Source organism: Dermacentor albipictus, chromosome 5 (genome assembly GCF_038994185.2).
Source record: "Dermacentor albipictus isolate Rhodes 1998 colony chromosome 5, USDA_Dalb.pri_finalv2, whole genome shotgun sequence".
In the NCBI taxonomy this organism is placed as follows: Eukaryota; Metazoa; Arthropoda; class Arachnida; order Ixodida; family Ixodidae; genus Dermacentor; species Dermacentor albipictus.
This window is the reverse complement of record NC_091825.1, coordinates 88,718,807-88,746,391: the sequence shown is the minus strand read 5'-3', so window position 1 is coordinate 88,746,391 and position 27,585 is coordinate 88,718,807. Positions and strand designations below refer to the sequence as shown.

The 27,585-nt window shown below is 48.1% G+C and overlaps 1 protein-coding gene across 1 annotated transcript; it reads left to right on the top strand.

The window, feature by feature from the left end:
* Nucleotides 1-355: 355 nt before the first annotated feature.
* On the top strand, nucleotides 356-27,585 carry LOC135906911 (sulfotransferase ssu-1-like). Its single transcript, XM_065438541.2, has 3 exons — nucleotides 356-525; nucleotides 8,799-9,210; nucleotides 26,182-27,585. Exons 1-3 carry the CDS (start codon nucleotides 522-524, stop codon nucleotides 26,624-26,626), a joined length of 861 nt encoding a protein of 286 aa, XP_065294613.2. The 5' UTR covers nucleotides 356-521; the 3' UTR covers nucleotides 26,627-27,585.

The following is a 27,585-nucleotide window of genomic DNA, read 5'->3' as shown; positions in this document are numbered from 1 at the left end:
TTGCCCGTGGAGTGGGGTTGGAATTTGCAGGCGGCCAGTATGGCGCGAGAGATTTGATGTGTGGAGTATTCCTTGATGGCTAGGCCTTCGGTCGCATTACGATTTTAAAGTCGCTTCAAGGCAGCGGCGGCAGCTTTCGTCGCAGCTGGCGTGGCACCGTGGAGAGGGAGAGAGAGAGAGAGAGAATAAACATTCGAGCATTGCCGTTCGAGCTGTAGAGGACGCGTTGCCGGTGGCGTTCAGGGTCGCAGCTTGCCCGGCTTGCAGCTGCGTTGCTGCCCGCTCGCGTTCACGTCGAAATTGCTTCTGTCGGGAGCGACGTGACAAGGCCACTGTACAGTTTGGATCCTGGTCATCAGCGAATTCCTCGCGCTCCCGGGGCTGAGTCGTTGTGCCCCGGTCGTCCTCATTGCTCGCCGGTGTAAGCTCGTCGAGATCATTGGATTTGGCCGGGGGTAGGGAGTTGGATTGGTCGTCGTCCGGTCGCTAGTCCATGTCGCGGTCCGTGCACGAGCTCGTTAATGGGTAAGTAGGATCCATCGTGGAGTTAGGGGCTCCGCTGTGAGGCCTGACAGCCCGTGACTCGCCGAGGCGAGCCAGGACTACCGGCAGGCTTAGCGGGCCGACGCTCGCTTCATCTCTTTACAGGTCAATAAGCGGCGAGAAAATCGTCCTACCGACTTAAAACTTGGGTCCGTATAGTCCTTCCAAGGGGCACTTTTATGTCCAACAGGTCGTCGGCGACGAGAAGGGGTTGGTTAGAGTCAAAATTCATAAAATGCGCTGGGGCGTGGGGACGTCAAGTTGCATCCGTGCCACAGCCCATAATACACAGCCCATGAGAGCCCCGTGATATACACATAAATCAGGCGAAAGTAGTTGAGCTAGAAAATAGCGTTCTGGCTCGCAGTCCCTTCGTCTTCGTCCCCAAGACATTCATGACAGTCGTAGATGACGTAGGGGCACCTGTAAAGCCGCTCGCTTTGTATTTCCTAAGTCCACTTCGGAGGGTACTAATCTCCCGAGCATTAGAGAACCCGTCTGTACATGACTGCTGAAAACACGCGCAGTATCACAGGCCAGTCATCTCGCTCTTCCGGGAACTCAGAGCCGTCGACCCGAGGTAAAGCCAAGGGAAGTAGCGCCAGCGCAGCTCTGCGAAATACTCGTATCCGCTCGGTCCGCCATGACTAGCCTGACTCCGACGTTTCCGTGGTTGGAATTCCAGGCTCCTCCAAAAGCTAGCACACATGCAGTGGGAAAGGGCATGGAGAATCCTGCCAACACAAGAACGCCTACAGCTCTGAGGGATAATCCAACACGCGAGGTGCCCCAAGTGCGGAAACAGGGAGACGGCGGCTCACGCCGTTGCAAGTTGTGTGGTATATAGCCAGGACATTCTGGCATCTCGTGCACCGATGCATGCTCATTTTATGCGTGGCCCATTATTACGCCAGGGGCCTTTGTCCCCGAGGCGCCTTCGGAAAGTTGGTCCTCGCAGTCGGGGAATATGTCCTTTGGCGCAACCGTTGCAGGGCGGTTGGCAGTCGCCGTCGCCTGCGGCTGCGGTGGCCTTTGATGGCTCACTTCAGGATTTTAAGCTTCCTTGAGACCCAATTGGTAACACACGGCGAAGTTGAGTTCCTGTGGCACTGGTCCTGCCCATTTGTAGTTCCAGCGGAAGGCGAGGTTAGAATATCTGTGGTGTTTTTTGATGTTGAATTGTTCTAATTTGTTTATTCTAAAGGGCCGAACTGCGGCCACTTCTTGATCTCGGTGTTAGTAACACCCCTGTATCTTTATGAACTGTTTGCGTGTAGTTGGTACGGTTGTAAACGAATGTCATTGTTTAGGTAGTATGAGCGCAGAGTAGGCCTCCAATGTACTAACTTCACAGCAACGTTGCTCTGAGCTGTATGAGCCCCCCGTGTGTCGGAAAATAAATTTTTCTGATCATATGTCCTCGATGCGTGGGCGCGCTGCTCATTGCATCTGTCGCACAGCGTGCGCAACGACAGTAGTCGGCATTATAGCAAACATTGTCCAACAATGGTACCGCCACGGCAGCTGGAAATGGGTTTTTTGTGTTTGAGTTCCCACGTAATAGAATTATGTTTTCTCGCATAGTCGTGCTACTACGAGATACTATCATGTATGTAGGTTGTGTGTAAGTAGCACTTTACACATTTTTGGCACAGTTTACTTTGAGAATTAAATTAGTTCAATAACGCACTTGCGCCAAGCAGAGGGCCTACAAAAATGAGGTCGGACCTGAAACGGCACCTGGAAAACGGCATTATGTTTGAGTTCCCCAAAAATATATTCTGTTTTCTCGTATATTTGAATTACAACGGGATGCTATCATGTATGTATGCTGTGCGTAAGCCATACTTTACCAATCTTGAGACACATTTTACTTTGAGAAAATCAATTAGTCCAATAATGCACTTGCGCCAGGTGAATCAGCCAACAAGAATACGGATGGACCTCAAACAAACGGCAACAGGAAAAGGGCTGTGTGCTGCAGTTCCCGGCTAACAGAATTATGTTTTCTCGAATATATATATATATATATATATATATATATATATATATATATATATATATATATATATATATATATATATATATTGCTACGAAGAAGTCTTCGTAATGTGAAGAAATTGTTTTATTTACATCAAATGGAAGATGATCGTAGCGTGATCGTAGCCCAGGCCAGCCTCCAAATCTCTTCTCCTCGTCTACTTTTCTTTCTTTTGTACCTGCCTTTCGTATCCGTTATGTTTCCCCGCAAGCAGACGAAGCCCGTGGGGCGAGTCAGGATTGACAAGCAGGGTAGAAAGGCTTCAGGCGAGCAATATGAGTCAGCTGAGTTCTGCTTGATCGCCGACCATTGTACAGGACGCGAGCTATTACGTAAGTGAGTTCGCACAGGCGGTCTACAACTACAAATGGGCCTGAATACTGTGATAAGAGCTTTTGGCACAATCCACGCTTGCGTTGCGGTGTCTAAAGAAGGACCAAGTCACCTTTTTCGAACGATACTTGTACATGACGGTCGTGGTATCGCCCTTTCAGGCGACTTTGCAAAGCCAGAGTACGAAGACGAGCTATTCGACGGGCTTCTTCGGCGAGACACAAAGTCTTCGATACAGAATCGTCATTGGGCAGAATGAAGGGCAAGAAAGTGTCGAGAGGGCTTCGCGGTAACCTTGCATACAGGAGACAAAATGGGCTATAGTTCGTGGTTTCGTGTTTCGCCGTGTTGTATGCGTAAGTGATGAAGGTCAGCACGTCATCCCAGTTCTTATGATTGGAGCAGATGTACATGGCATGTTGGTCATCGTTCTGTTTGTCCTTTCAACGAGGCCATTGGTCTGTGGATGATACGGCGTGGAACGATGGAACTGGGAAGTGCACAAACAAAGTAACCCCTCAATAGCATCAGCAGTGAACTAGCGACCACGGTCGCTGATGATCACACGTGGTGGGCCATGACGAAGGACCACGGAACGCAGCAGGAAGACCACCACGCAGGCAGCGGTGGAAGAGGGTATGGCTATAGTTTGTGCATAACGGTGTAAGATGGTCTACGCAGACAATTGTACAATGGTTCTTGCTAGATAACGGTAATGGACCCAAAAGGTCAATGCCTACTTGCTCGAACGGCGTCGCTTGTGACGTTGGCACGTTTCACAGCTAGCGACATACCGCTTGATTGTTTCGTGCATCTTGGGCCAGTAAAAGCGCTCCTGCGTGCGGTGTAGCGTTCATACGAAGCCGAAATGACCGGATGTCACATCGTCATGCATGGCACGTAGAACGTCGGAGCGGAGACTCTGGGACAACAAGCAGAAAACGCGCTCCATGCCCGGAGTAATTAGTTGCGTAGAGAAACTTATCACGGAGAGTAAAGCGACCGCTGCCTTGAGAAGTACGGACGACGACAAAAAGCGGATCGTGGGTAAGATCATTCTGTTGTTCTAGCTGAAAGTCTGCCGCGTCAGGGGACGTAGATGTAACAGCAGCGAGAGAATCGTCAAAATTCTCAGCATCGCAGTCGGTAGCCTCAAGAGGAATCCGAGAGAGGTAGTCTGCGTCAGCGTGACGACGGCGACTCTTGAACGATACCACACAGTCATATATTTAGAGGCGCAGCGCCCAACGTGCTAGGTGACCAGAGGGTTCACGCAAACCGACCAGCCAGCATAAAGAATGATGGTCGGTGATAATCTTGAATTGCCAACCGTAAAGCCAACACCGAAACTTCTGTACGGCGAAAACAGCTGCCAGGAATTCCTGTTCCGTAACCGTATAATTGCGTTCACATTCGCTGAGGCAACGGCTGGCATATGCGACAGCATGTTCTGCGCCACTGTTACGTTGTACAAGCACCGCTCCTATCACGATTCCACTAGCATGAGTGTGAACTTCAGTCGGGCAAGATGGATCAAAGTGACGCAAGAGAGGCGCTGACGTTAGCATAAACTTCAATTGAGAGAATGATTCGTCACACTCTGGTGTCCAATTGAAGGCCACATCTTGTCGCAAAATACTTGTCAACGGGTAAACGATGCTGGCAAACTGGGGAACAAAACGACGAAAATACGAACATATGAATGAACAATGAATGAGCGAAGTTCTTGTGCGGGCTGCGGTGGCTTGAAGGAGCTCACCGCTTCGATCTTATGAGGATCGGGTCTAACGCCATCCTTGTCGACTAAGTGTCCCAGGACCAGTGTTGGACGTTCGCCAAACCGACATTTATTTTAGTTTAGAGACAGTCCAGCTTTCTCGATGCAGTCGAGAACAAGGCTGAGGCGTTCGTTATGTTCTTCAAACGTGCGGCCAAAGATTACAACATCATCGAGGTAGCTCATGCATATCTCCCACTTTAGACCATGTAGTACTGTGTCCATGAATCTTTCGAAGATGGCAGGAGCATCGCAAAGGCCAAAAGGCATAACCTTAAATTCGAATAGGCCCTCTGGAGTCATGAAAGCGGTATTTTCCTTGTCGGCAGGGTCAATAGGTAATTGCCAATACCCCGATCGCAAATCAAGTGTTGAGAAATAAGAAGCAGTGTGCAAGCAATCAATGACGTCATCAATTCGCGGTAGCGGTTAGACATCCTTCTTCAGCAGTGCGTTTAGACGTCTGTAATCCACGCAGAATCTCCAGGAGCAATCTTTTTTTTTAGGACCAAGGTTACTGAGGCTGCCCATGTACTAGACGACTCTTGAACGACACCTTACTTCATCATCTCCTTGATTTGCTCCGCAATAGCTTTGCGCTCGAAGGATGACACACGGTAGGGCTTCGGCGGATGGGGTGTGCTGAGCCGGTATTTATTTTGTGACGAGCGCGGGACAACGGTAAATGAAGGGGTGCATCTCCATGCGTGAAGTCAAACGCAGCCTCATGCCTATCAGACATGCAGCAGTGCTTGCCGTTCCGATGTACAAAGAGCCTTGCTGATCATGCCAAGCATTAGCTCTTCAGAATGGCGATTATTGCCAGGAGAGCAAGCTGTGGAGACGTCCGCAGTTAGTGCCGCTATTGAGCTACATGCGGCTTCATCGAAGAGAGCGATTTTCATACCGCGAGGAAGGACAACCGGCGTGGCGGAACAGTTCAGCGCCCACAATGTGGCGACTCCTTTCGTCATGCACACGACAGAGCAGGTCACAAGTATATCTTTAGCTCAGTTGATGCAGAGAAGCCTAACTACAAGGTCAACACAATCAGCATCAACAGTAGTTGCAGAAACACGAACGGGCGTCAGGCACCACGATAGTGCAATCACTTCATCAATAACACTGAGTGTGTCTGTGTCCCTGTCTTCACCACGCGAGCTTTGTTCGGAATGTGTTGATATAAATAACTCGTTCAACGACATTTCGCCACAACCACAGTCCACGGAAGCGCCGCGTTGTTCAAGAAAATTGATACCGAGAATAACATCGAGCGAACAACGAGAAAGAACAAGAAATTCCGACAGAAACACTCTCCCAGCCAACAAAACACTCACAGCACAAACACCAAGGGGATGAAGCCACTCGCCGCCTACTCCACGAAAGGTAATACCATCGTTCCAAGAAAACATAACTTTGTGGCCTAGACGGTTTTTGAAAGCGAGGCTCATCACAGACACAGTCGCCCCACTAACGCCATGGTCGGTATTCCGTCAATCGACGCATTCACTTTGTTTTTGAGCATCACAACAGGCAGAGGTACTTCTTGCAAAGACCGTCCGGCGACTTCACCTCCATTGCCCGCGGATGCTTGTTTCCCGGCGGCGGTGGGGAAGAACGGCACCGAGGGGACGGAGAGCGACGGGGACGGTTACTTGGTGGCGTCAAACTCCGCTCAGATGCTGGCGGATCGCTGCGTCTGGTCTCGTGCGAGAAGCGGTCCACTGGAAGCAAATCGGTTGTCCGCAATTCATATGAAGTACGGGTTCCGGGTGGCGAGAACATCGGTGCTGTGCTTCGTGATTGACGGCTTTAGCGACAATACCGAGCTATATGGCCTGTGTAACCGCAGTTGTAGCGCACGGGAGGGTCGCAGTTCACAGCATCTTCCTCGAAACGAATGCTAGGCTGCTGCGGGCTGCGAGAAAGTTTGTTGTCATGTGGATAACGTGTCTCTGCTGCTCGCTGAAATCCGTTATATCGGTCATAAGTCACGTCGTGGTAGTAGGGCTGGTGCTGTTCTTGCCGCGGCCTGACAGAAGTCACAGTGCCTCGGGGGTAAAAACTCGGCTGTTCTCATTGTGGCCGAGCGTCATAAGTAGGGTCTCTGTCGTAGAGACGTGGCTGCTGTCGGGGCGCGAGTTCATAATCCTCAGTGCCCTTCGCCGCAGGATACGGGGAAAAGGATGCCACGTTTGGCTCGAAATCTGGTGGTAGGTGGAAGCTATGAGTGCCTGGGTGTGTCACTTGCGTGTGCAGGCTGAGCTCTCCCCGAACTATTTGTCGAATCGTTGATGCAAGATCGAGGGGCTGGTTGCTATCTACGCTTGCAACTGTCGTCACATTGGCTAGCCTGCCAAACTTCGGCGTTATACCTTCAGTTGCTCGAAAGTGTGACAGTGCCGAATGATGTCGGCGACGGAAGCCAGGGTGTCTTTTGCAATGAGGAAACTGTAAACATCTTCAGCAAATCCTTTTATGATGTGCCCGACTTTGTCTTCCTCAGACATCTCAGAGGCCACCAACCTACACAGCATTATTACTGCCTCAATGTAGGTCGTGCAGGTTTCGCCTGGCACTTGCGCGCGTTGCAGTAGCGTCTGTTCTGCCATTTCCTTTTTCGTCGCGGAGTCGCCGAATCACTCTTTGATTTACGAATCAAATCTGCCCCATGTTATGAACGTTTCCTCGGGATGGTCGAACCGCACCAACGCAGTGTCTGTTACAAAAGACATGACGTTCGAAAGCTGAGAAGCGCTGTTCCACTTGTTGGCGGCACTCACCCGGTAGTAATGGATGAGCCATTCCTCGAAGTCTTCGTCCGATCTTCTGGCGAAGGGACGCGCATCTGTCAGTTGTTGAACTGAACTGGTCGGCACAGCAGTTGGAATGGGCCATTGTTCTTCTGCATCGTAGGACATATTCAACTCCGGTGGATTCGGTGGGAGTCCAGCAAGGCGACGGCTCCATCGAAGAACTTGGGGTTCAGCCTCCGTCTTCGGGTGTCGATTGCCGCGCACCTTCCACCACAACTTTTACGAAGAGTTGTGAAGAAATGGTTTTGTTTACAGGAGATGGACGATGATTGTAGCGTGATCGTAGCGCAGTCAGGCCTCTAAAGCTCTTCGTTCTCCTCGTCTATTCTTGTTTCTTTCGTACCTGTATTTCGTATCTTTTGCAATGTGTGCGTGCGTGCGTGCGTGCGTGCGTGCGTGCGTGCGTGCGTGCGTGCGTGCGTGCGTGCGTGCGTGCGTGCGTGCGTGCGTGCGTGCGTGCGTGCGTGCGTGCGTGCGTGCGTGTGCGCGCGCGCTGTGCACTTGCTGCACGTCAAAGATACCCAGGTGGTCAAAATTAATTCGGTGTCCCACGACGGCGTGGCTCATAATTACGTCGTGCTTCTGGCACATAAAACGCCAGAATTAAAAAGAAATTCACCGACGATTACGATACTCCCTAATGCGAAATTTGAGCGCAGCTCTATACGTGTTTTCATTTCGCGATGTATTCACTGGCGCAGACAATCTGTCTCGTGCGGCATGTTGCAAATGGAGAGAAGTGTGACGCGACTACCTCGCTAATCGGGAGATCGCGAGTGACAGCGCGTAGGTGACGCGTGGGCGCGATTGAGTTGCCGCCGCAGGCAGACCTGCGCTCATGCAGCGCTTCGTTTCCATACAGACGACGCACGCTATTCTGGTGCCATCTCGTAGGCATTGTTGCCGCACAGCCCGTCTTGCGTGGCACTACACTTTTCTTCTTACGCTTTCACCACACCCTCCTCCGTCTTTCATCACCGTCTTTCATCTTCCGCGACGCTGCTCATTCTTTTTCAACTTTCGCTGTGCTCGTTCATTCTGGTTACGAGTTACGACGCTAGCCGCAACAATGGGCGCCTAAAAGCTGCGCTCTAAAAAAGACAGGCAGTCCCATAGGATGCACCCCTCGCCAGAACAATAACCGTTTGCTGCAGAACACTTCTATGATTCAGTACAAGCCTTCTCAACAAAACTAAGCATGATTCATATTTCTTAGGTGTCACGTGGAGTTGAGTTTGCCTAATTTTCTTTTGCGTTTTTTTCCCGCTCACGCCTTTTCGAACGCAAGTCCGGGATACAAGCACGATGATCGAACGAGAGAGGCCTTACTGCAAGATCGTGGATGGCCACAGACTTCCGGGCTCCTTCTCCGAAGAAGTGTATCGCAGCGGTCTTCGGTACCGGCCCGAACCGGGAGACGTGGTCCTTGACACCTTCCCAAAGTGTGGCACCCATTGGGTCCAGGGCATCCTGATGGCCGCCTACCAAGTCTGCAGGGGCGTGACACCGGGATCCACCTTCCTGGAGATGCTCGGGCTCGATGATATCGAGAAGTGCGCCAGGCCTCGTATCGTGATCACGCACCTGCCGTTCCAGCTGGTGCCTTTTTCAGAGGAGGCCAAGTACATCTACGTGATAAGAAACCCGAAAGACTGCTGCGTGTCCTTCTACCACCACACCAAAACCATACCAGCCTACAAGTGAGTATATTACTTTACGAAAGAAAGAAAAAAAGCCTCTAATAAAAATAACGCTTAAGCCTGTTTCACATGCTGTGACTGCAGCGAAAAAGAAATCGCATCAATCGCACGTGTCGCAATGCGACTTTGAGAGGAGCTATTCCACATGATTGGCATTTCAACAATGCAACTGGTGCGACGCTCTGGGCTTCGTGCTGCGAGATTTTGTGGGACACTGCGGGCGTAAACAGCTGTTCCCAGATGGTTGTTTAGGGCTGTGTGTTGTCTCATGTGTGTTCTATGTCCGTGTCGTTCTACCTGTATTAAAGCAAGTTACAAGATGACCTATCAACAAGCACATACAGCCATCCTCACCGCGTATGCAGTACTCTGCTGCAGCAAAGTCATCCTGTCAGCGCAATGAGATCCTCGCTCTGCCCGTGCTCAGCGTCATATCATGAAGAAATGATGTGTGTATACATGCTCGTGATTGCGCATAAGCGGTGCCTCCTTGTAGCCATGTAGCCATATTCTCGCACCAAACGCAGCAGGAAGCACCAACCCAAAGCAAACGGCTGCTCCTGGAGGAAGCCGCAGTTCATATGTGTTGATTACTGAACGTCGAATGTAATTTCTGTTGTGAAATTCAATCTTAGCGCTAGCCTGCTTCGTTCATCGCGGCGCCTGTGCTGTGAATACATATAGAAGTTCCCTCTGAAGAAAGGAAGCGTGTGTATTGGTCGAGATTGCGCATCTTCACCTGCTCCTAGCCATATGCGTGTGTCAAACGCAGCAGCAAGCACCAACTATAAAGTCCACGTTTGCTCTTGAAGGAAGCCGCAAGTTATCGGTGTGTGATTGCTCAACGTGGAGTGTAATTTTCGTTGTGAAATTCAATCTTTTTACTGACTTACATTCTATTACACATTCTGTTGTAGACGTCTACACGCCACATGTTTGTGTTAAAGCCCTCGGCAAGGTAAAGCAGAAACGCTTCAGTTTTGAAATGAAAGGAATTGCCATAATCATCAGGATAGCTGGACTGTGATCACCTAGAGAGCAGCGCTTCTTTGAAGCCATTTTCAATACATTCTAAGCAGCAGCTGATCATCCTGTCATGTTCCCGTGCATCAAAGAGTTCCTCGCGCAGAAATGGTTATTGTTTTGCCTATACGTGAATAATCTGCCCTGTGGTATTTACATGGCTACTGTGAATCAGTTTATTGATGATTGTGTGACATATACAAACTAAGATATTGGTGCAATTGTATATCATGTAGCGCACATCGCTTTTTCGATTATTGTGTGATTTATAGGCAAGTCGAGTTGCCATCTGACAGTACTTTAGAGCACAACCTGGATAAACTAATTGGTGTGGCTTATAAGTATGACTATTTCGACTAGCAAGCACAGAACTCTTTTGCTGCAAGGAAAAGCCCTCCAGGACTAGCGTGTCAATACTGTTCCTTTTACAGATATTTGGATGTTCATGTCACCTGTTTGTCATGTGATACTTAACAGCTTGCCAGCTCTACATTGGGTTCCCTCCGCCGCCTTTTGTGTTCCTCTTAACAGTGACAGTAAATGAGTTGCTTACAAGACTTTAATTAGCTCGGAGCTTGAATATGCATACATAATGGAAATTCTCATTCAATTATCCTGGCACATCATTTGAGATCTTTACAAAACAAAGCAATTCGTCTTATTCTTCAATGAAAATTTGTTTAAATTCTGGGGTTTTACGTGCCAGAACCCCGATCTGATCATGAAGCACGCCGTTGTAAGGGACTCTGAATTTATGCAACCTCGGTTTCTGCACTCAATGTACAGTACACGGGTGCTTACGCAGTTTGCCCCCGTTTAAATGTGGCCGTGGCGGCGGGAATTACATTCCACTACTTTGTGCTCAGCAGCCCGATACCATAGCCACTAAGCCTCCAGGACGGGTGCCATTTAATTCTTTCCTTTTACATCGCACTAGGCAGTGTCTGCTGTAAAGGAGGCTCTCTCTACAAAGTTTTGCTGACAGGTACTTGTAGTAACTTCGATGGGGCAGCCAGACGCGGGACCTATGACATGAGGCCTAATGGCCTGGCGCGAAACGCCGCAAAAGAAAAGCCAGACTGCTGGAGTCGGCGACCAGACAAGGAATGAGTTTATTCCGGAGAGGGGAGAGGATATACACCAGGGCACACTTACAGCGTTAGGTGCGGAGTGGCGCCAGTGATCATAACCATTCGAAACCGAATCTGGATGCCGAACAGGATATTACAGTACTCTCCATTCTTTCATAAGCGCTATTACACAGCGCCCTCCAACAAAGATACTGCTGCTTATCGCCCACTTATATCTGCCAGAAGAGACAGCTCTTAAAAAATGTTTTCCTTCTGCTGTGTGCATGATGTAGTCTGAGCATGCATTCGTGTCTTTTGACATATATACATCTGTGGAACCAGCTACTTGATAGAGTACTTAATATGCCTTATCATGCTTATTTGTGCAGCGCTATTGAACAATACGTATTAAAGCAATGAATGTTTTCCACATTCGAAGTATCTGAAAGATGCTTGGTTTACAATGGTGCTCTTTGCTTTCGGTTGATGGTAGTATTGCTGGTTAGATTTTGCATATACATGCCCCCTTATGCAATAGCCCTTGGAAATTTAAGAGTTTAATAAATGATTCTGAAATAAATCTAAGTGCAAGAGCTTTCTTTTACCTGTGGCTCCCATCGAAATGCGACTGCCACGGCTACCAATTCAACCCCTTACTTTGTGTTAGCAGCAGAATGCCATAACCACAGTGGCCGGTGAATAAATTAAGATCACTTTCGTTGTCCAAACATTTGTGTTTTCTTGCCTCTATGTAGGCAAAATTTTTAATAAATGAGTGCCATTGCAAAAAAGCTCCTTGTGGTCCATTATTGAATAAACTGCATGTTGTGTATACTTGAAATGTAGAAATTTCTTCTAATATCCCAGGATGAAATGTTCTTGCAAGTAGCATGGTACTTCACTACTTATAAAGGCAGTGTCGCTCTGAGTTTACACACTAATAAATGTGGTCACAAACTTATTAGAAACGATATTTCTCACACTTGATTAGCACCTGGAAGAACTGCTTAATCTTAATGCATGCAATCATTCAAATGAAGGGATGCAACTAGCTAACTTCACTGCACAATTTTTATGTGTTTTTCTTTAACATGTCTTCAACTGTTTCACCTACATAAAACAGGCCATTTGCCTACTTTTCGTATTGTTACACGTGTTTTACATGACGTAGCGGGATGGTGCGTTGCCACTGTGCCACTATGGCAAGCCAATAACGTTATGTAATTGTATAGTTAATTACCGTTCAAAGCAAGGGTTAATACAGGTGCAGTTAGGGTACTAAGTCCGCGACACATTTAAGGTTCATTGTTTCCAAAAATTCTGTGACGATAACGATACTCCCTAATACGAAATTTGAGTGCAGCTGCATACGTGTTTTCATTTCGCAATATATTGGCTGGCGGGCACAATCTGTCTCGTGCGGCACGTTGCAAACGGAGCGAAGTGTGGCGCGATTGCCTCGCTGCAAAGCAGCGTGTGGGTGACACGTGGGCACAATTCACAGCAGCCGCTGCAAACAGGCCTGCGCTTATGCGGCGCTTTGGTTCCCTATATGAAGTACTTTCGATTCGCCTGCACCACCTCAACCAGTTCACGAGGGGCTGCACCCCACCGTTCATTTCAACAGTGCAGCAATGGCGCCCGCTGAACCGCGCCGTTTATTTCAAAAGGTGCTGGAAAGGTGCCGGGCTGTTTCATAATTTTGCTACACGCACTGTCGGTGTCGATTTGGTGCAGGCGTACAGATACGAAGCATCAGCGTAGCAGACGACGCAGCGGAGGTGAGTCGGTCGGCACAGCGACTGCGATTGCCGTCGCATGCGCCGATGGACATCGTACTTCCGGTGCGATTAAAATAAAAGGAGGAGGACGAAATGGAAGGAAGAAAAGGTAGGGAGGTCAACTAGATGCACGTCCGGTTTGCCACCATACACAGGGGAAGGTGCTTAAGGGAAGAAAGGAAAGGAGAGAGAGGGAAGAAGGCACTATCGGTGTGAATACGTGCGGATGTCCAGAACTTCACGCCTATAATCGGTCACTGAGGCCAGTCGCTTTCATGAAACGTAGCAGTGCCCGCGTCGGTTTGTAAGCCTGCGACGCGTGGGGCTATGGTCCGAGCATTTTAGTCTCTGAAAATTGTCTGTTATCTAATCGATTTAACCCCCCTGAAGAACGTCACGTTCGTTGTCATAGAGATTACAAAAGCACAAGCTCGTCTCTTCACAGCTGCACTAGTCAGAGATCGGTGTGTCAGACATTCCAATAAGGAATGAGTAGGCTTTCTTAAAAGCCACCCCTAACCAGAGGCGGCACAGTAAAGTTGCATCATGGCGGGAGAAGTTCGATGGAATCTGCAGCTTCAATGTAGGATCCAGCCAATGGAGATGGCAGTTGGAGAAAATCGGGGCGCTCCACGAAGGTTCTGTCTTGGTTTGAGCAAGAAAACGAAGGCTCCTCACAGCATCTGTCCCTGATAAGGGTATAGAAAGTGTGAGGGTTTCTTTAGGGCTGACCGGGCGGCATCATCAGCAAGGTCATTTCCGACGATACAACAGTGCCCCAGAAGCCATCGGAAGATGATGTCCTGTCCATTCATGAGGGCCTGATGGAGAACCTCTCTAGTCTCAAACATCAGTTCTTCATGCAGACTGCTGACTCTGAAGGGCTGCCTTCACTTTCGGGGTTTTCCTTGTGTGATGTAATTAACAGCGGCACGTAGGGCGGCAAGTTCTGTTGCCTTAGAAGTCGTTATATGGGATACTTTGAATGTAATTGGGAGTTGTGAGGCCGGGAAGAAAACAGCGCCTGTAGAGCAGATGGCTCAGATAGAGCCATCGGTGTATATGTGCTTTCTTTGTTCATATGCCCCATTCGATAACGATAGTGTGAACTGACGTAGAGCCACTGTCGAATCACGGGTCTTCTTCGTAATTCACGGAATCGTGAGGCGTGCTTGTGGCTTTCGTAGGAGCCAGAGGGGTAACAGTTGTCTTGCTGCTGGTGTAAAGCCCGACGGAAGGTAGACTTGATGTGTCGCAACAATATTGGAGAACATGGCTTGAGGTCTTTATGCTGGCAAAGCAGCAATACAGTGACTGGCTGTGCGACACAGATGTCGAATATGTGCACTAAGGCTGTCAATCGATATACGTGTTGGAGCCAAGTAGTCTCTAGCAATCATGATTGCTGCATAAGTCGAGGCGCATTTTGGTAGTCCAAGACATGTCCGTAGAGCCTGGCCTTGCAAACTTTCGAGAGTACGAATGTTTTTTTTTTACAAGTGTTCGCCAAAACCGGCAAGCTGTACCGTATAAATCCCAGAAACAGTGCTCTGTACAGCTGCAGCGTGGACCGTGCCGATGTGCCCCAGGTTTTTCCGCACAGCAACCTCATTATATGTACAATCGAAATTCGTCGCCGCTTCAGGTCGATGCAGTGGGGGCTCTATGAAAGGTTCCTTTCAATAATCACGCCTAAGAAGCGGTGAGACTTCTGATATTTGATAGCCTGGCCATTCAGAGAAACATGATACGGTGCCATGGGTTTGCACATAGACGCGCTTAACGCGCATTTTTCGATAGACACACTAAGGCCTTGTTTGCGATGATACGAACAGGTTAGGGTGGCTGCCTGCTTAATTCTAGCGCGCACTTGAAGACGAGTCACCGCAGAAGACCAAAGACAAAGATCATCAACGTACATTGATAGGCGAATTGTCTTGGGTAACATTGCAGCAAGGCCAGCCATAGCTAGGTTAAAGAGAATAGGTTCAGGCGCAGGAAAGGAAGGAATAGGAATAGGCGCAGGCCACGAACAGTCCTCCAAATGTGTGGCAGTAGTTTACGAGGGTCCAGTGATTCGCAAAAGGACTTCAAGCGTTGATCCTGTAATTTGTCCAAACGACGCTGCGTTTTCTTCAGAATTCTACGTGCCATTCTCAGGTCACAAACTGCCTTCGTGCGCCTGTATCTCCTTTCAGCTAGTCGTCGAAGTGCAGTTAACCTCTCTAGTTCTACGTCAAATTGGGTAACGATTCGCTCTCAACGTTGGGAGGCATGAAGCTTCCCTCATTGCCTCTGTGATGGTATCCTCTAGGCTGCGGCCAAGGTCTTCTCTGCATGCATTTCCCATGTGTAGCCTAAATTTCAGGCACGTACCCAGGGGGAAGGGGGGGCCGGGGGGGCCCGGGGGGGCCCGCCCCCCCCCCCCCCCCCCCCCCCGAAATCAAGTGGCATACCCTCCCCCACCTATGCCACCACTCCTCACACATTCCTAAAGCGCCGCCAGAGCAATGTTGAGACTTCGCAGCTGTTCATCGGCCAGCATTATGCTGCCTTTTTCACTCCTTTTAGATGGCGGTAGTTATCGGCATCTCTTGTAATGTGAAGGACAGTTTTCTCGTAGATTCCGCACCCGCGCGATTAACTCGAGATGCGTTCAGTTGTCACCATCTATTCAACCATCACGCGCATAGCTGTTGCTTTTGTTAGTTCAACCTTCTTTGTTTAGGCTGATCCTGGGACCATGAGAGGGATACGGCTGTTACTCAGCTGGTCTGTACTCTCATGGAACGAGTTGCGGCCGGAGAAAACGTCAATTGCGTTTAACTTATCACTTTGCTTCATTGTTTCCTTGAGTTACGGCTCGCCCCGACGCTGGCGGATGCCCGGAACCATATACAAGTGATATGGGTTAGATAAGGTGGGAAATAAAATAATGTGAAAGAGCGTCCATCATGAAACCCTGCAATAACCCTTAAACCCATAAGCAAGATGACTGTCGCCCGTTACCTCATCTGTTTTTCCCTAACTGTATAGCACTTTTCGTGCAAAATTGGCAACTGGAAACAAAAATCGCAAGGAGTTGACAAATTAAGCGATCTACTAAGGTAGAGCCAAGGCAACAACCAAACTGCAAGCAAAAGCGAATAATAAAAAAGTTAACCTTATTTATTAGAATATTTATGGATCAACATCTTTTTATTTCAAAAGGAGGTAGAGAAAAGGCCGCCGGAAGTGGAGAACGATTACTTGTTTTGAATGACGCTTCTACAGTTGTCGGTCGAACCGCCTCACGTAGCCACTTCTCTGCTGTGCTTATGTGGGTGTTTTTCTAACCTTTCGCAGTGAGCGCAGTACGTCTAGAATCGCAGAGTCCTGCGCTCTACGCGGTTGTATGGGACTGGCGGCCGCACAGCGTTACGCAATTCGCAGAACTTTCAAAACTGATCAACAAGGCGAAAATAACTGATATTCGAAACTATAACATGAGAAAGACTGAAGAAGCCGTAAAAAATGAACGCCGCCTGAAATCAGTAAAAAAGAAACCTGGAATAGGACAAACCATGATGTATGCACTAAAAGATAAGAAGGATAATCTCATCAGCAATCTCGAAGATATAGTAAAATCAGCGGAAAAATTCTAAGCTGACCTGTACACAGTACCCAGAGGAGTCACGATAGTTCACATAGAAACAGTAATGAACAGGATACAGAAACTCTCCTATAACTAGCGATGAGGTCAGAAGGGCCCTGCAAGACATGAAACGATGAAGAGCGGCAGGATAAGGTTGAATAACAGTCGATTTAATCAAAGATGGAGGAGACCTAATGCTTGGAAAACTGGCGGCTCTTTATACGAAGTGTCTATCGACTGCAAGGGTCCCAGAAAACTGGAAGAATGCAGACATTATACTAATCCACAAAAAAAGGACACGTTAAAGAATTGAACAATTATGGGACCATTACCTTGCTCCCAGTATTATATAATATATTTACCAAAATAATCTCCAATAGAATAAGATTAACACTGGATTTTGTCAACCAAGGGAACAGGCTGGCTTCAGGAAGAGATACATTACAATGGATCACATCCATGTCATCAACCAGGTTATCGCGAAATCTGCAGAGTACAATAAGCCTCTCTATGTGGCTTATATAGATTACGAAAAGGCATTTGATTCAATAGAGATACCAGCAATCGTAGAGGCACTACGTAATCAAGGAGTACAGAACGCTTACGTAAAAAGCTTGGAAAATATTGCTACATGCGTGAGGTATCTGTTTGTTTGAACGAGGCGCGTAGGCGCCATCACTCCAGAAAAGAGAAGGAAGAACGAACTGGGCTCGCGCTGTGAATCTAACCGGTCAGCGCTGCAACCGTTGTTGTAAATATAATCTGCAAATGGTTTCTCGTCTTGCTGACTCGTCTTTCGCGTTAGAATATCTACGAGGTTCTACAGCTAGCTTAATTCTACACAAGAAAAGCAGGCAGATACCTATAGAGAAAGGGGTCACACAGGGAGACACAATTTCTCCAAAGCTATTTTCTGCGTGCTTAGAAGAATTCAAGCTTTTAAACTGGGAAGGCTTAGGAGTAAAGATCGACGGCAAATATCTGAGCAACCTTCAGTTTGCCGATGACATGGTTCTATTCAACAACAATGCAGACGAGTTACAACAAATGATTGGAGACCTTAACAGAGAGAGTGTAAGAGTGGAGTTGAATATTATTATGCAGAAGATGAAGATAATGATAAATAGTTGGGCAAAGGAACAAGAGATCAGGATGGCTAGTCGGCCACTAGAGACTGTGAAGGAGTACGTTTACCTAGGTCAATTAATCAGAGGGAACCCTGATCGTGACAAGGAAATTCACAGAAGAATAAAAATAGGTTGGATCGCATACGGCAGACATTTCCAGCTCCTGACTTGAAGCTTACCATTATTATTGAAAAGTAAGGTGCGCAATCAGTGCATTTTGCCAGTGCAATATGTCCAGTGCCAATGCATTTGCCAGTGCATTTCCCAGTGCATTTCGCCAGTGCATATGGGGCAGAGACTGGAGAGCAAGTTAAGGACCACGCAAAGAGCGATCGAAGGAAGATTGCTAGGCATAACGTTAAGAGAGAAAGAGAGCGGTTTGGATCAGAGATCAAACGGCTATAGACGATATTCTAATTGACATCAAGGGGAAAAAATGTAGCTGGGCAGGTCATCTAATGCGCCGGTTAGATAACCGTTGGACCATTAGGGTTACAGAATGGGCTCCAAGAGAAGGTAAACGCAATCGAGGACGATAGAACACTAGGTGGAGCGATGAAATTAGGAAATTCGCGGGCGCTCAATGGAATCGGTTGGCGCAGGACAGGGGTAATTGGAGATCGCTGGGCGAGGCCTTCGTCCTGCAGTGGACATAAAACAGGATGATGATGATGATGATGATGATGATGAAGGTGGTGCCCCCCCCCCCGAAAAAAAATCCTGGGTACGTGCCTGCTAAATTTAGTCCATTAGATTCTTCGTACTGCATTCGACGAGGTAGAATTGTTTAGCTTCATGATCCGCAAATATGTAGGGATGGGGTCACTTCCATGTGTTTCTATGTCTGAAAACTACTGAACTTGCGAACAGAAGCATAGTGATACCAAAGTCAAATCCATGCAACTGCTGTACTTAAGACCTTGCAGCTATCTAGGACTGTCATCATTCATGACACAAAGGTCGTGACCAGAGGTGAATGACACCAGATTCCTGTCTATGGAATTGATTGCCGACCTACCCCACAATAAGTAATGGGCATTGAAATCTCCTCTTATAATCCAAGGACCACTGGTACGCAACAATATATCTCGAAGTCTGTCACGTTCAAATCGACCTGACGGTGATATGTAGACACCAATGAGGGTGAATGACACTTGTTCATTTCTTACACGTGGGCATACATATTGATTGTTATCATGTGGTTTTACTGCATGGTGGGCATACATAAAATTCTTTCAGATGTATACGACAAGTTTGCTGCACTCTTCGCACGTCGATGGAAGAAATGGATCGTACCCTGCCAAGTTGATGGCAGTAAGTATGGTGGGTTTGCAAATTACAATCATGGGAATCCGATTTGTGAAAATATATGCCTGTGATGGCCACTGCTGCGAAGACGTCGACGCCAACGATCGTCCGAGTTCTTTGGGAGCACGACGTGCGCGACAGTGTTCCTTAAAGACACTGTTGTGATAGTGGGCCGACAGCGACAAGACCGATGACCGTGGGTTGTGGCAGTGCTACGTGGATCCGAACCGACTTCGAACGACGCCGACAAACCCAACCTGCCGACTGGGTCCCACCGGTATCAGTGCGATCGTCCACTACAACATCCAACCTAATTACGATTGCCGCGAAGTCTGTGGTGTATGTGTATTTTGTCGTGCTCGAAACGAATGGAAACATGCTTCTGAACTTCGCAGTCTAGATAATCAGCACCCGTCTACCGCCGTTGTTGTTTACGTTATGCGTACACCTAGCGCGTCCATCGAGTTCGTAACTGGCGAGTGAACGAGTCCAGCTGAAAAAAACTCTGTCGAAGGAAATGAACTTTCAGTTCCGTTTGGCGCTGCGGCGATTTAAATTATGGCACTCCTGACTTCGTGTGGTGTGTGGTGTGGTGAATTAACCGCATGGAACTTCGAGTGGTGAACCGCGGCGTGTTTCGTGTGGTCTCAGGTAACTGAGGTTTAACGAGCGAGGACTGCGCTGTTTTCAATGGCAAAGATAACTTTCGAAAGCCAAAGTCATCAGCAGCGCCTTCCGTTTCAGCTGGCAGTGCGTTATTCTATTCGGCATGGCTCGCTTCAAGTTGCGTTCATAACAACTGTGACTGCCCAGAAATTACGTGCAAGCTTGATGACGCTCGTCTGCTGATTCGTCGCCACCTACTCTAGCAACATCCAGATCAGCGCGTCGCAAATGGAACGTTCCCGCCCCGTGTTCGTGGTCGAGGCTTGCCTCGTCGCGCTAGAGCACAACTACTCAAGCTGAGGGTTGGTTGCGTGAACGTGCACGAACGTTTATACAGACAAGGGCGTGCGGAAAGTTCATTGTGTACGTCTTGTGGCTGTTACGAGACACTTCAGCACCTTATACTTGAGTGTCCCGCTTTCAGTGCGCAGCGCATGTCACTAGTGAGAAACTATCATCTCCTTGGCCTGCGGTGTGCGACACTCGAGGAATGTTTATACCCCAGTGGCTGTGCATCTAAACGTGATCAGGCCCATCGCGCCCTACTAACCTTTATAGACCTAACTAACTTAGGTTTACGTTTGTAGCATGAACATTCGACATTCAGTTGTAGCGTGACCTTTAGTGACCGGCCCTACTGTGTGTGATCAGTACTGTACCCTAACGGTTCTTCCTTCGAAGATGGGAGGTGGCGGGTTCAAACACCTTGTAGTGTATATTGTGAACCGGTGATTACGTGCAGGTGATTACGTGAAACGGTGATTACGTGCAGCTTCACTTGGCGTCTCATCGTGGAGAACACAATCAGCCGCATAGCGAACTAGCCATGGACGTGGTTGATAATTGTGGAGGCTGTTCGACGCGGCGTCACTTTAACTCCGGCTGCAGAGTTCTACTTTAGTCTTTAGATTTGTCCTGTTGCAGTGTTCTACTTTGGTCTTTAGATTTGTCCTGTTGCTCTCCTTTCCTTTTTCCTTTTTCCTCCCCTCCTTCCGATCTTCCGTTTCTGTGTTGCTGTCGCCTCCCTTCAGAAGAGTAGGCAGGCGTTGTGCCCCTTCCGGTGGCAGTTGCCAGCCTGCTCCTCGCTTTCCCTTTCCTGTTACCTGTGTATATGTGTATATGTGTGCAAAACAAATAATAATCCACATCAATACAAGTTCACAGTGCTCCTTCAACTCACTTTTTTTCAATTGCATATGCTAGTTGGGAATAAGACGCTTGTGCAGCACTCAAGAACGCTGACGCAATGAAGGAAACATGACACAGCGCAGTCATGTTTGAGTCAGTGTGTCCTTATACTTGAGCATTGGAAAAAGAAATGATCTCTTTGCAATATGTGCACCGTGTGCAATGCATAGGAGGACCTGCATCATGCAAGGTCTATGTATGCAGCCGTGTATACCAGGATTGCTTCGATGCCTGCTTGGGAAGCAGCACATACTGAGTCAATGAAACTGTATTGGCTTCTGATTTTTTTTTTATGGAGAGAGCAGATAGTGCGAGTGCATTGCGGGGAAGGTGAAAAGGTGTCATCAGTGCTTTGTGCAGTCGGTATGCTTAAACTGCCCAAATCTCTTCAGCTTCCACTAAAAGGTTCCTCGCTGCGATACTATAAATTGCAGTCAGGGAAAAGATCAACTCAACGCCAAGTTCCTAATGCATATTCGCAGAATGTGCTTCACTAACAATTTAACACTTCCACTGCAACAATATGGTGCTGTAATGCATACGCGCTTAAAATAAATACGTTCCGTAAAGGTGAACGTCTGGGCCTACAATAACAAACCTTGTAGTGGCACTGCAAAAAGTACTGCCATAAGTATCAGCCACAACAAAACTGATGCGCGTCCTACCTACTTTCTCGGAGGCAGCCTCATAAAGACTGTTCGGGCCCTTCCCTTTCTGGTAGGTTTTGTGCAATTAAAGAAGCATGAATTAAGGAAGTGCAATAAAATGCTATGTGTCTGATCATATGCATTGTGCTATTAATTTCTTCTGAGTCTTAACAACGCTTAGCTACCGTATCCAGTGTTGTGCAATAAAATAATATGCCACAGCAATTATTACGTGCCTCACAGAACAAATTGAATGTGTTTCTCAGTCAAAACATCATAGTAGGCTGAAAACAATAGACATGTTTTTTTTTTCTTGTGGTGATTTGAAGTGAATAAATTGGGAAAATAACCTGTTTATGTATATATATTTCCTATATTATGTTAAATAGATGCCCCCATACATTCTCTTAAGTGCTTCTATAGTAAGACTTCGCAAAGCGAAACGAAATACACCTGTTAAAACCCTCCGATTTTCAAGCTTCTATTATCTGACGGTATGCCATTTCATTAATGTCGAGAAATACAGACTTTACATGTTGAAACTAAAGCCCCTTTAGTTGAAACCAGTTACAATAGAACATGGCCTTTACACAGTGAAATTTTTTCTAACAATAGGTTGAATGTGAAGGCCTGCCGATGCGGTTTTGATGGTTCAGTACAACCTAGAATAATAAATGAGGTGCTCCATGGGCAAGATTTGACAGAATCAAGATTCGAGAGGAGGCTTAAGCTACGAATTACGTAAATTTTAGCTATTCTAGATGATTTTTTGTGAGTGCTACAGGTGTTTAAATTTATGTTGCTGATCTTCTCAGAACCCACTTTTTCGCGCTTCTTTCATGCACCAACAAGCATAATTATACTGACACGGATGCTTTCTTATGTGTATCCGGAGACCATATTTCACCGGCTAACAAGTGTTAAACGTTACCGCTCGGCGCAGGACGCGCCTGCACGTATCGGAAGTTTCGCTAACAATAATTGCTCTCCTTGAGCACGTGCCAGCCACAGTCAGGGTATCAATGTACGCGGATGACATCTGCATATGGACATCTGCAGTAACACGCCTACAGCTGCGAGCGAGAATCCAGAAAGCCGTGACACAAACTGCTATCTACCTCCGTGATCGAGGCCTGGAAATTTCCTCCGAGAAATGCGCCCTAGTGCCATTTACGCGCAAACCCATGGCAAACTACAGTGTAACGATAAATGGCCAAATAATACGACGGGTCCGATCGTACAAGTTTTTAGGTGTCATAATCGACAGGGACTTGTCATGGAGCCCACACATATCTTACGTGAAAAAACGGTTGACAGGCATCTGCCACCTGTTCAAGTTTTTCGCTGGCAAGACCTGGGGAATGTCGCCTTGTGCCATGTTACAACTGTACAGGGTGCTTTTTCTGGGATTTCTGCGATACAGCTTGCCAGCAATAAACAACACAGGCAAAACGAATCTACGCACAATACAAAGTCTTCAAGGTCAAGTGCTCCGGATCTGTCTAGGCCTGCCTCAGAGTGCTTCAACAGTGGCTACGATAGCAATCGCTAGAGACCACCTTGTCAAGACCCACATTGAAATTGAAGTACTCAGGACCCATATAAGGCATCTAGCCAGGACTCCTCGTCACCATTTAGCCTCTCTACCAGCGGACAGGCCACACACATCTTTCAGCCAAACGATAACTGCATATGACGAATCATTGCCAACTTGTTTCACTCCGGCTGCGAGACCTTCGATCCCTCCATGGTGCCTCGCTCAGCCAAAAATCAACCTCGCAATACCTGGTATCTCGAAAAAAGCTGATCTCTCATCACCAGCCCTTAGACAGCTCACGCTACTATATTTGTACGAGAACTACCGTGTCTCTACGCATATTTACACTGATGGATCTGTCCTTCCAAGCAGCTCCGCGGCGGCAATCGTCATACCAGCGACAGCTACAACAATCAAATTTAAGACGACCCACGCGACAACATCGACGGCAGCAGAGCTCGCAGCGCTCTTTACTGCTCTTCATCACATTGGTGATGAACCGCCACACAAATGGACAATATTTTGCGATTCGAAGGCGGCACTGCAGTCTCTACTGTCACCTTTACGACGCGGACCGCACGAACAACTAATTTTCCTTATTACAGAGACATTACACCATATAAGTGATGCAGGCCACGAAATAACCTTTCAGTGGCTTCCAAGTCACTGCGGGATTATCGGCAATGAACGGGCGGATCACGCTGCCCGCTCAGCCCATACTGAGGAGCGCCACGTCCCAATTCCTCTTTCTAGAACTGACGCGGCACGGAAGCTCCGCCTACTTGCTCGGCAGTGCACCGCGTCACAATGGAATGAGCCACATTTAAGAAATCCGCGACTGTACTCACTTGATCCAACATTAAGTCTTCGAGCGCCATCGCAGCTTCGCCGTAGAGACGCCACGCTTTTATATCGACTTTGGTTGGGCGTTGCCTTTACTAAAGCCTATGCTTTCCGCATAGGGATGACCGACACCCCAACCTGTGATCACTGCGGCCATGAAGAATCAATTGGCCATATTTTGTGCACCTGCCCGCAGTACAGTCCACAGAGGGCATGCCTTAGCCACGAACTTGACCAACTGGACGACCAACCGCTGTCCGAAAAAAGAATCCTGCAACATCGCAAGGACCTACCGTCACAGAAGAAGGCCGTGCAAGCGCTTTTGCGCTTCTTGCGATCTACCGGCCTGTGTGAACGACTTTAACTGGAACGCCTGTGGTGTGTGTGTCTCCATGTGTGCGCGTTCGTTTTTTTTCTTTCTTTTTTTTTGCCTTTTCCTCTCTGTCATCTTTCTAACCCCTATCCCCCATCCCCAGTGTAGGGTAGCAAACCGGAGACTCATATCTGGTTAACCTCCCTGCCTTTCCTCTTCATTCTCTCTCTCTCTCTCTTCGCGAATGTTATCAATGGTTCTGTCGGTTGTCTGTTGTCGACGAACCTTGTATAATCTGATTGCATACGCGACACGAATTGTGCAGTAGTTTCTGGAAGGCGCGCGGGCACCAGCGAATACGCTGGAACTTTCGACGACTGGTATATGAAAGCCTACGCGCTTGAACCGCAGATGAGATTCTCGACGGTCGCCGACATTGCTCGCCGCTGTTGTTGCGATTGGGTGTCGCTTTTGTTAGGCACAAGGTCGTCTAATAAGGAGTTAAATTTGTAACTCGCAGTCTTGACTCCGCATCATTTTTCACCGTCACTACTACGTGACAATATTTCTAACAAATTCTTACATATATAGTTGGCTGCGCAATGAGCTACCAAAAATGAAATCACACAACAGCTTTTGGCATGGTCGTGCAGGTGTTTGCAAAGCTATCTTGTAGACAGACGACGCGCGAGCGCGAGGGCTGATGTCGATACCTTGTGGGATATCGTTACTTCAAAGGTAAAAAGAAACTGTAGCGGCAGGCATACATTCATTAATCGAACGTGTTTTTCCTATCTAGAAGACCGCACAGATCACTAACTTATTGTTTCAAGCTTTGTTTACAGCAGGCTGTTTTAGGTCGGACTTGGACGATTGAAGACAAAATGGTCCAGCAACAGTGCGCCGCAGCCGAGGAGCGAGCGTCGGCGCACGTCAGAGCTTCTGTCCAGTGGTCGCATGCCCTTTTCCTCTGAACGAAAGGAAGCAACGCGTTCGCTTGTCGGTGCGTGCCGAAGCGTACCGACGCATGCCAGTCGTTGGGCCTTAAGTGCGATACGATCCCATCGCTCCCCGCGCGCGCGCTGTGTGCTGGCAGTGCTAGAGAAAGCGCGATAGGGTCAGTCGAGAACGAGAACGATGATGGACTATCGTGCCCGCTCGCTCAAGGATGAAACTGGAGTGAGGGGAGTGGGGCGGTAGTGAGGTAAGCGCGATATCGTGATCAAGCCTGCACTGAAGGGATAGATGAGCCTGCGTCTCCTCCTCCAGCACGGCCGGGGCTGCGCTGAGTGTCCGCGCGGCTGAGCGCATACGCTGCCTGCGCGCCCTATCTTGCAGTTAATCTACGGCGGGTGCCATGGTTGGGCGATCCGAGCGTTGGCTCCCATTTGGCTGCCCTCTTCATCAAGCCGGCGTTGAGTCAGCGAGTGTTCGCGATCAAGTGAAATATGTTCATTGCATGTGCGCCCGTAACACCGTGTTTGTTAATTTAATTAGTGAGCGACTGTTCAGTGTAACTTATACGACTGATAAAACTCCTAATCTTACTTCGTTTCGTTGCCTAATACCTTGTTATCACTATCAGTGGTCCGCCTTTCGGGTGAAACTGCTGCATCTTTCTGTTTAAATGAAGATACCTCTCTAAAACACACCACAACACATTGGGAGGCGTAAGGTAAATTCGAGCGCAGTCGACCTCGGCAGAAAGATACGAGTTAGAGGCAAGTCCTGTATCTTCAGCCGTTGGACTAGCAGTTTTGAGCACGTATTATATACACGTATACACGTATATTCATGTCTAAATTATGTTACCCGCTTGTCATCTCACCTGCAGGTTCCAAGACGGCACCTTTGACGAATACTTCGAGATCTTCCTGGACGGACGCACCGACTTCGGCAGCTACTACGAGAGCCTGCGCTCGTGGTACTCCAAGCGGAACGAGCCCAACGTACTCTTCCTCACCTACGAAGGCATGCACGCGGACGTAAGCGGATCGGTGCTGAAGATAACGCGCTTCGTAGACGCCGGCATCGCCGACGAACTGGCGCGCGACGAGGACAAGATGAGGACGGTTCTGGAGAACTCGAGCGTCAGCAGCATGAAGAAGGAGTTCGCGCTGCAGTTCGTCAGGAAAGGCACCGTGGGAGACTGGCGCAACTACTTCTCGCCGGAGCAGTCACGAAGACTGGAGGAGAGGTTCCTACGCGAGATGGAAGGTACGGACATCCCGCAGCTGTGGGAAGGTGCCGGCTGGCTTCTCGATGAAACTAAAACCTGAACACTCTCTATAGCCGACGTCACAAGTATCTCGCGCGGCCACTGCTCGTAGACACGTAATCCTGCTGCGGTCACCCATCGCGAAAGTGGTTTGCCTTAACGCACCCCTTTGAGATTCCTTGCGCTTTGCCCTCACGTCGCCTTCACAGGTATAACAAGCCTATGAAATAAAGAAACTACCGCTATGATTTCACTTCATTATTCTTAGTGCGCATTGAACTACTTCACTTTAATTCCAGGAAGAGAGAAAGAGACAGGGAGGATCAAGTTAACTCCAGGAAAAGCAGCAGCGGGAGCCGTAGGCGTAAACTAAGCGCAGTTTAATAAATGATCTTCACGAACTAACACGGAAAGCGCGGCGTAAAACACGAAGTCCAGCACTAGGTAACAAACTTCGCCGCGCCTCCAGCTATCGTGACCGACTGCTGGCTGCATGGTTGGCCTTGGCCTTGGCCTCGACCGACCACACGTCTCATGCACGTGCGCTTGCTGCGATGGCCGTAGCAATGTCTCCCATGCTCCTTCTTGGCGTTGACATAAGGCAACCGGAGCTTTTCACCGGGGCATTTCACCGGCGTCAAATTTGTTAAATAATCATCCTATAATTTTAGGCAAATTAGATGAAGGAATTATCATGCACCAACGTAAAAAAAACATGTATGAAAGAATGTTTTCTTGCCGGAGCGTAGTGCAAATAAGTTGTAACCAACTGAGAGTTTTAGTCAACTGTCTTCTGTTTTCATAATATTGGCTCAAGTTTATCTTCGCGTTTTGTATTTCATGTAAAGTGCAAGCTGTTTTTCTACTGTCTAATTTCCATATTGCTTGTTTGCTGCAAGATATACCATGCCTTTGTCTGTTTGTGTTCGCACATAAGAATTATTATAAATATGTTTCTCTTTAAACACCTTTTTTCGTGTTTTGCATATGTCTGCTTCACGGCACGTTATAAACTGTAAG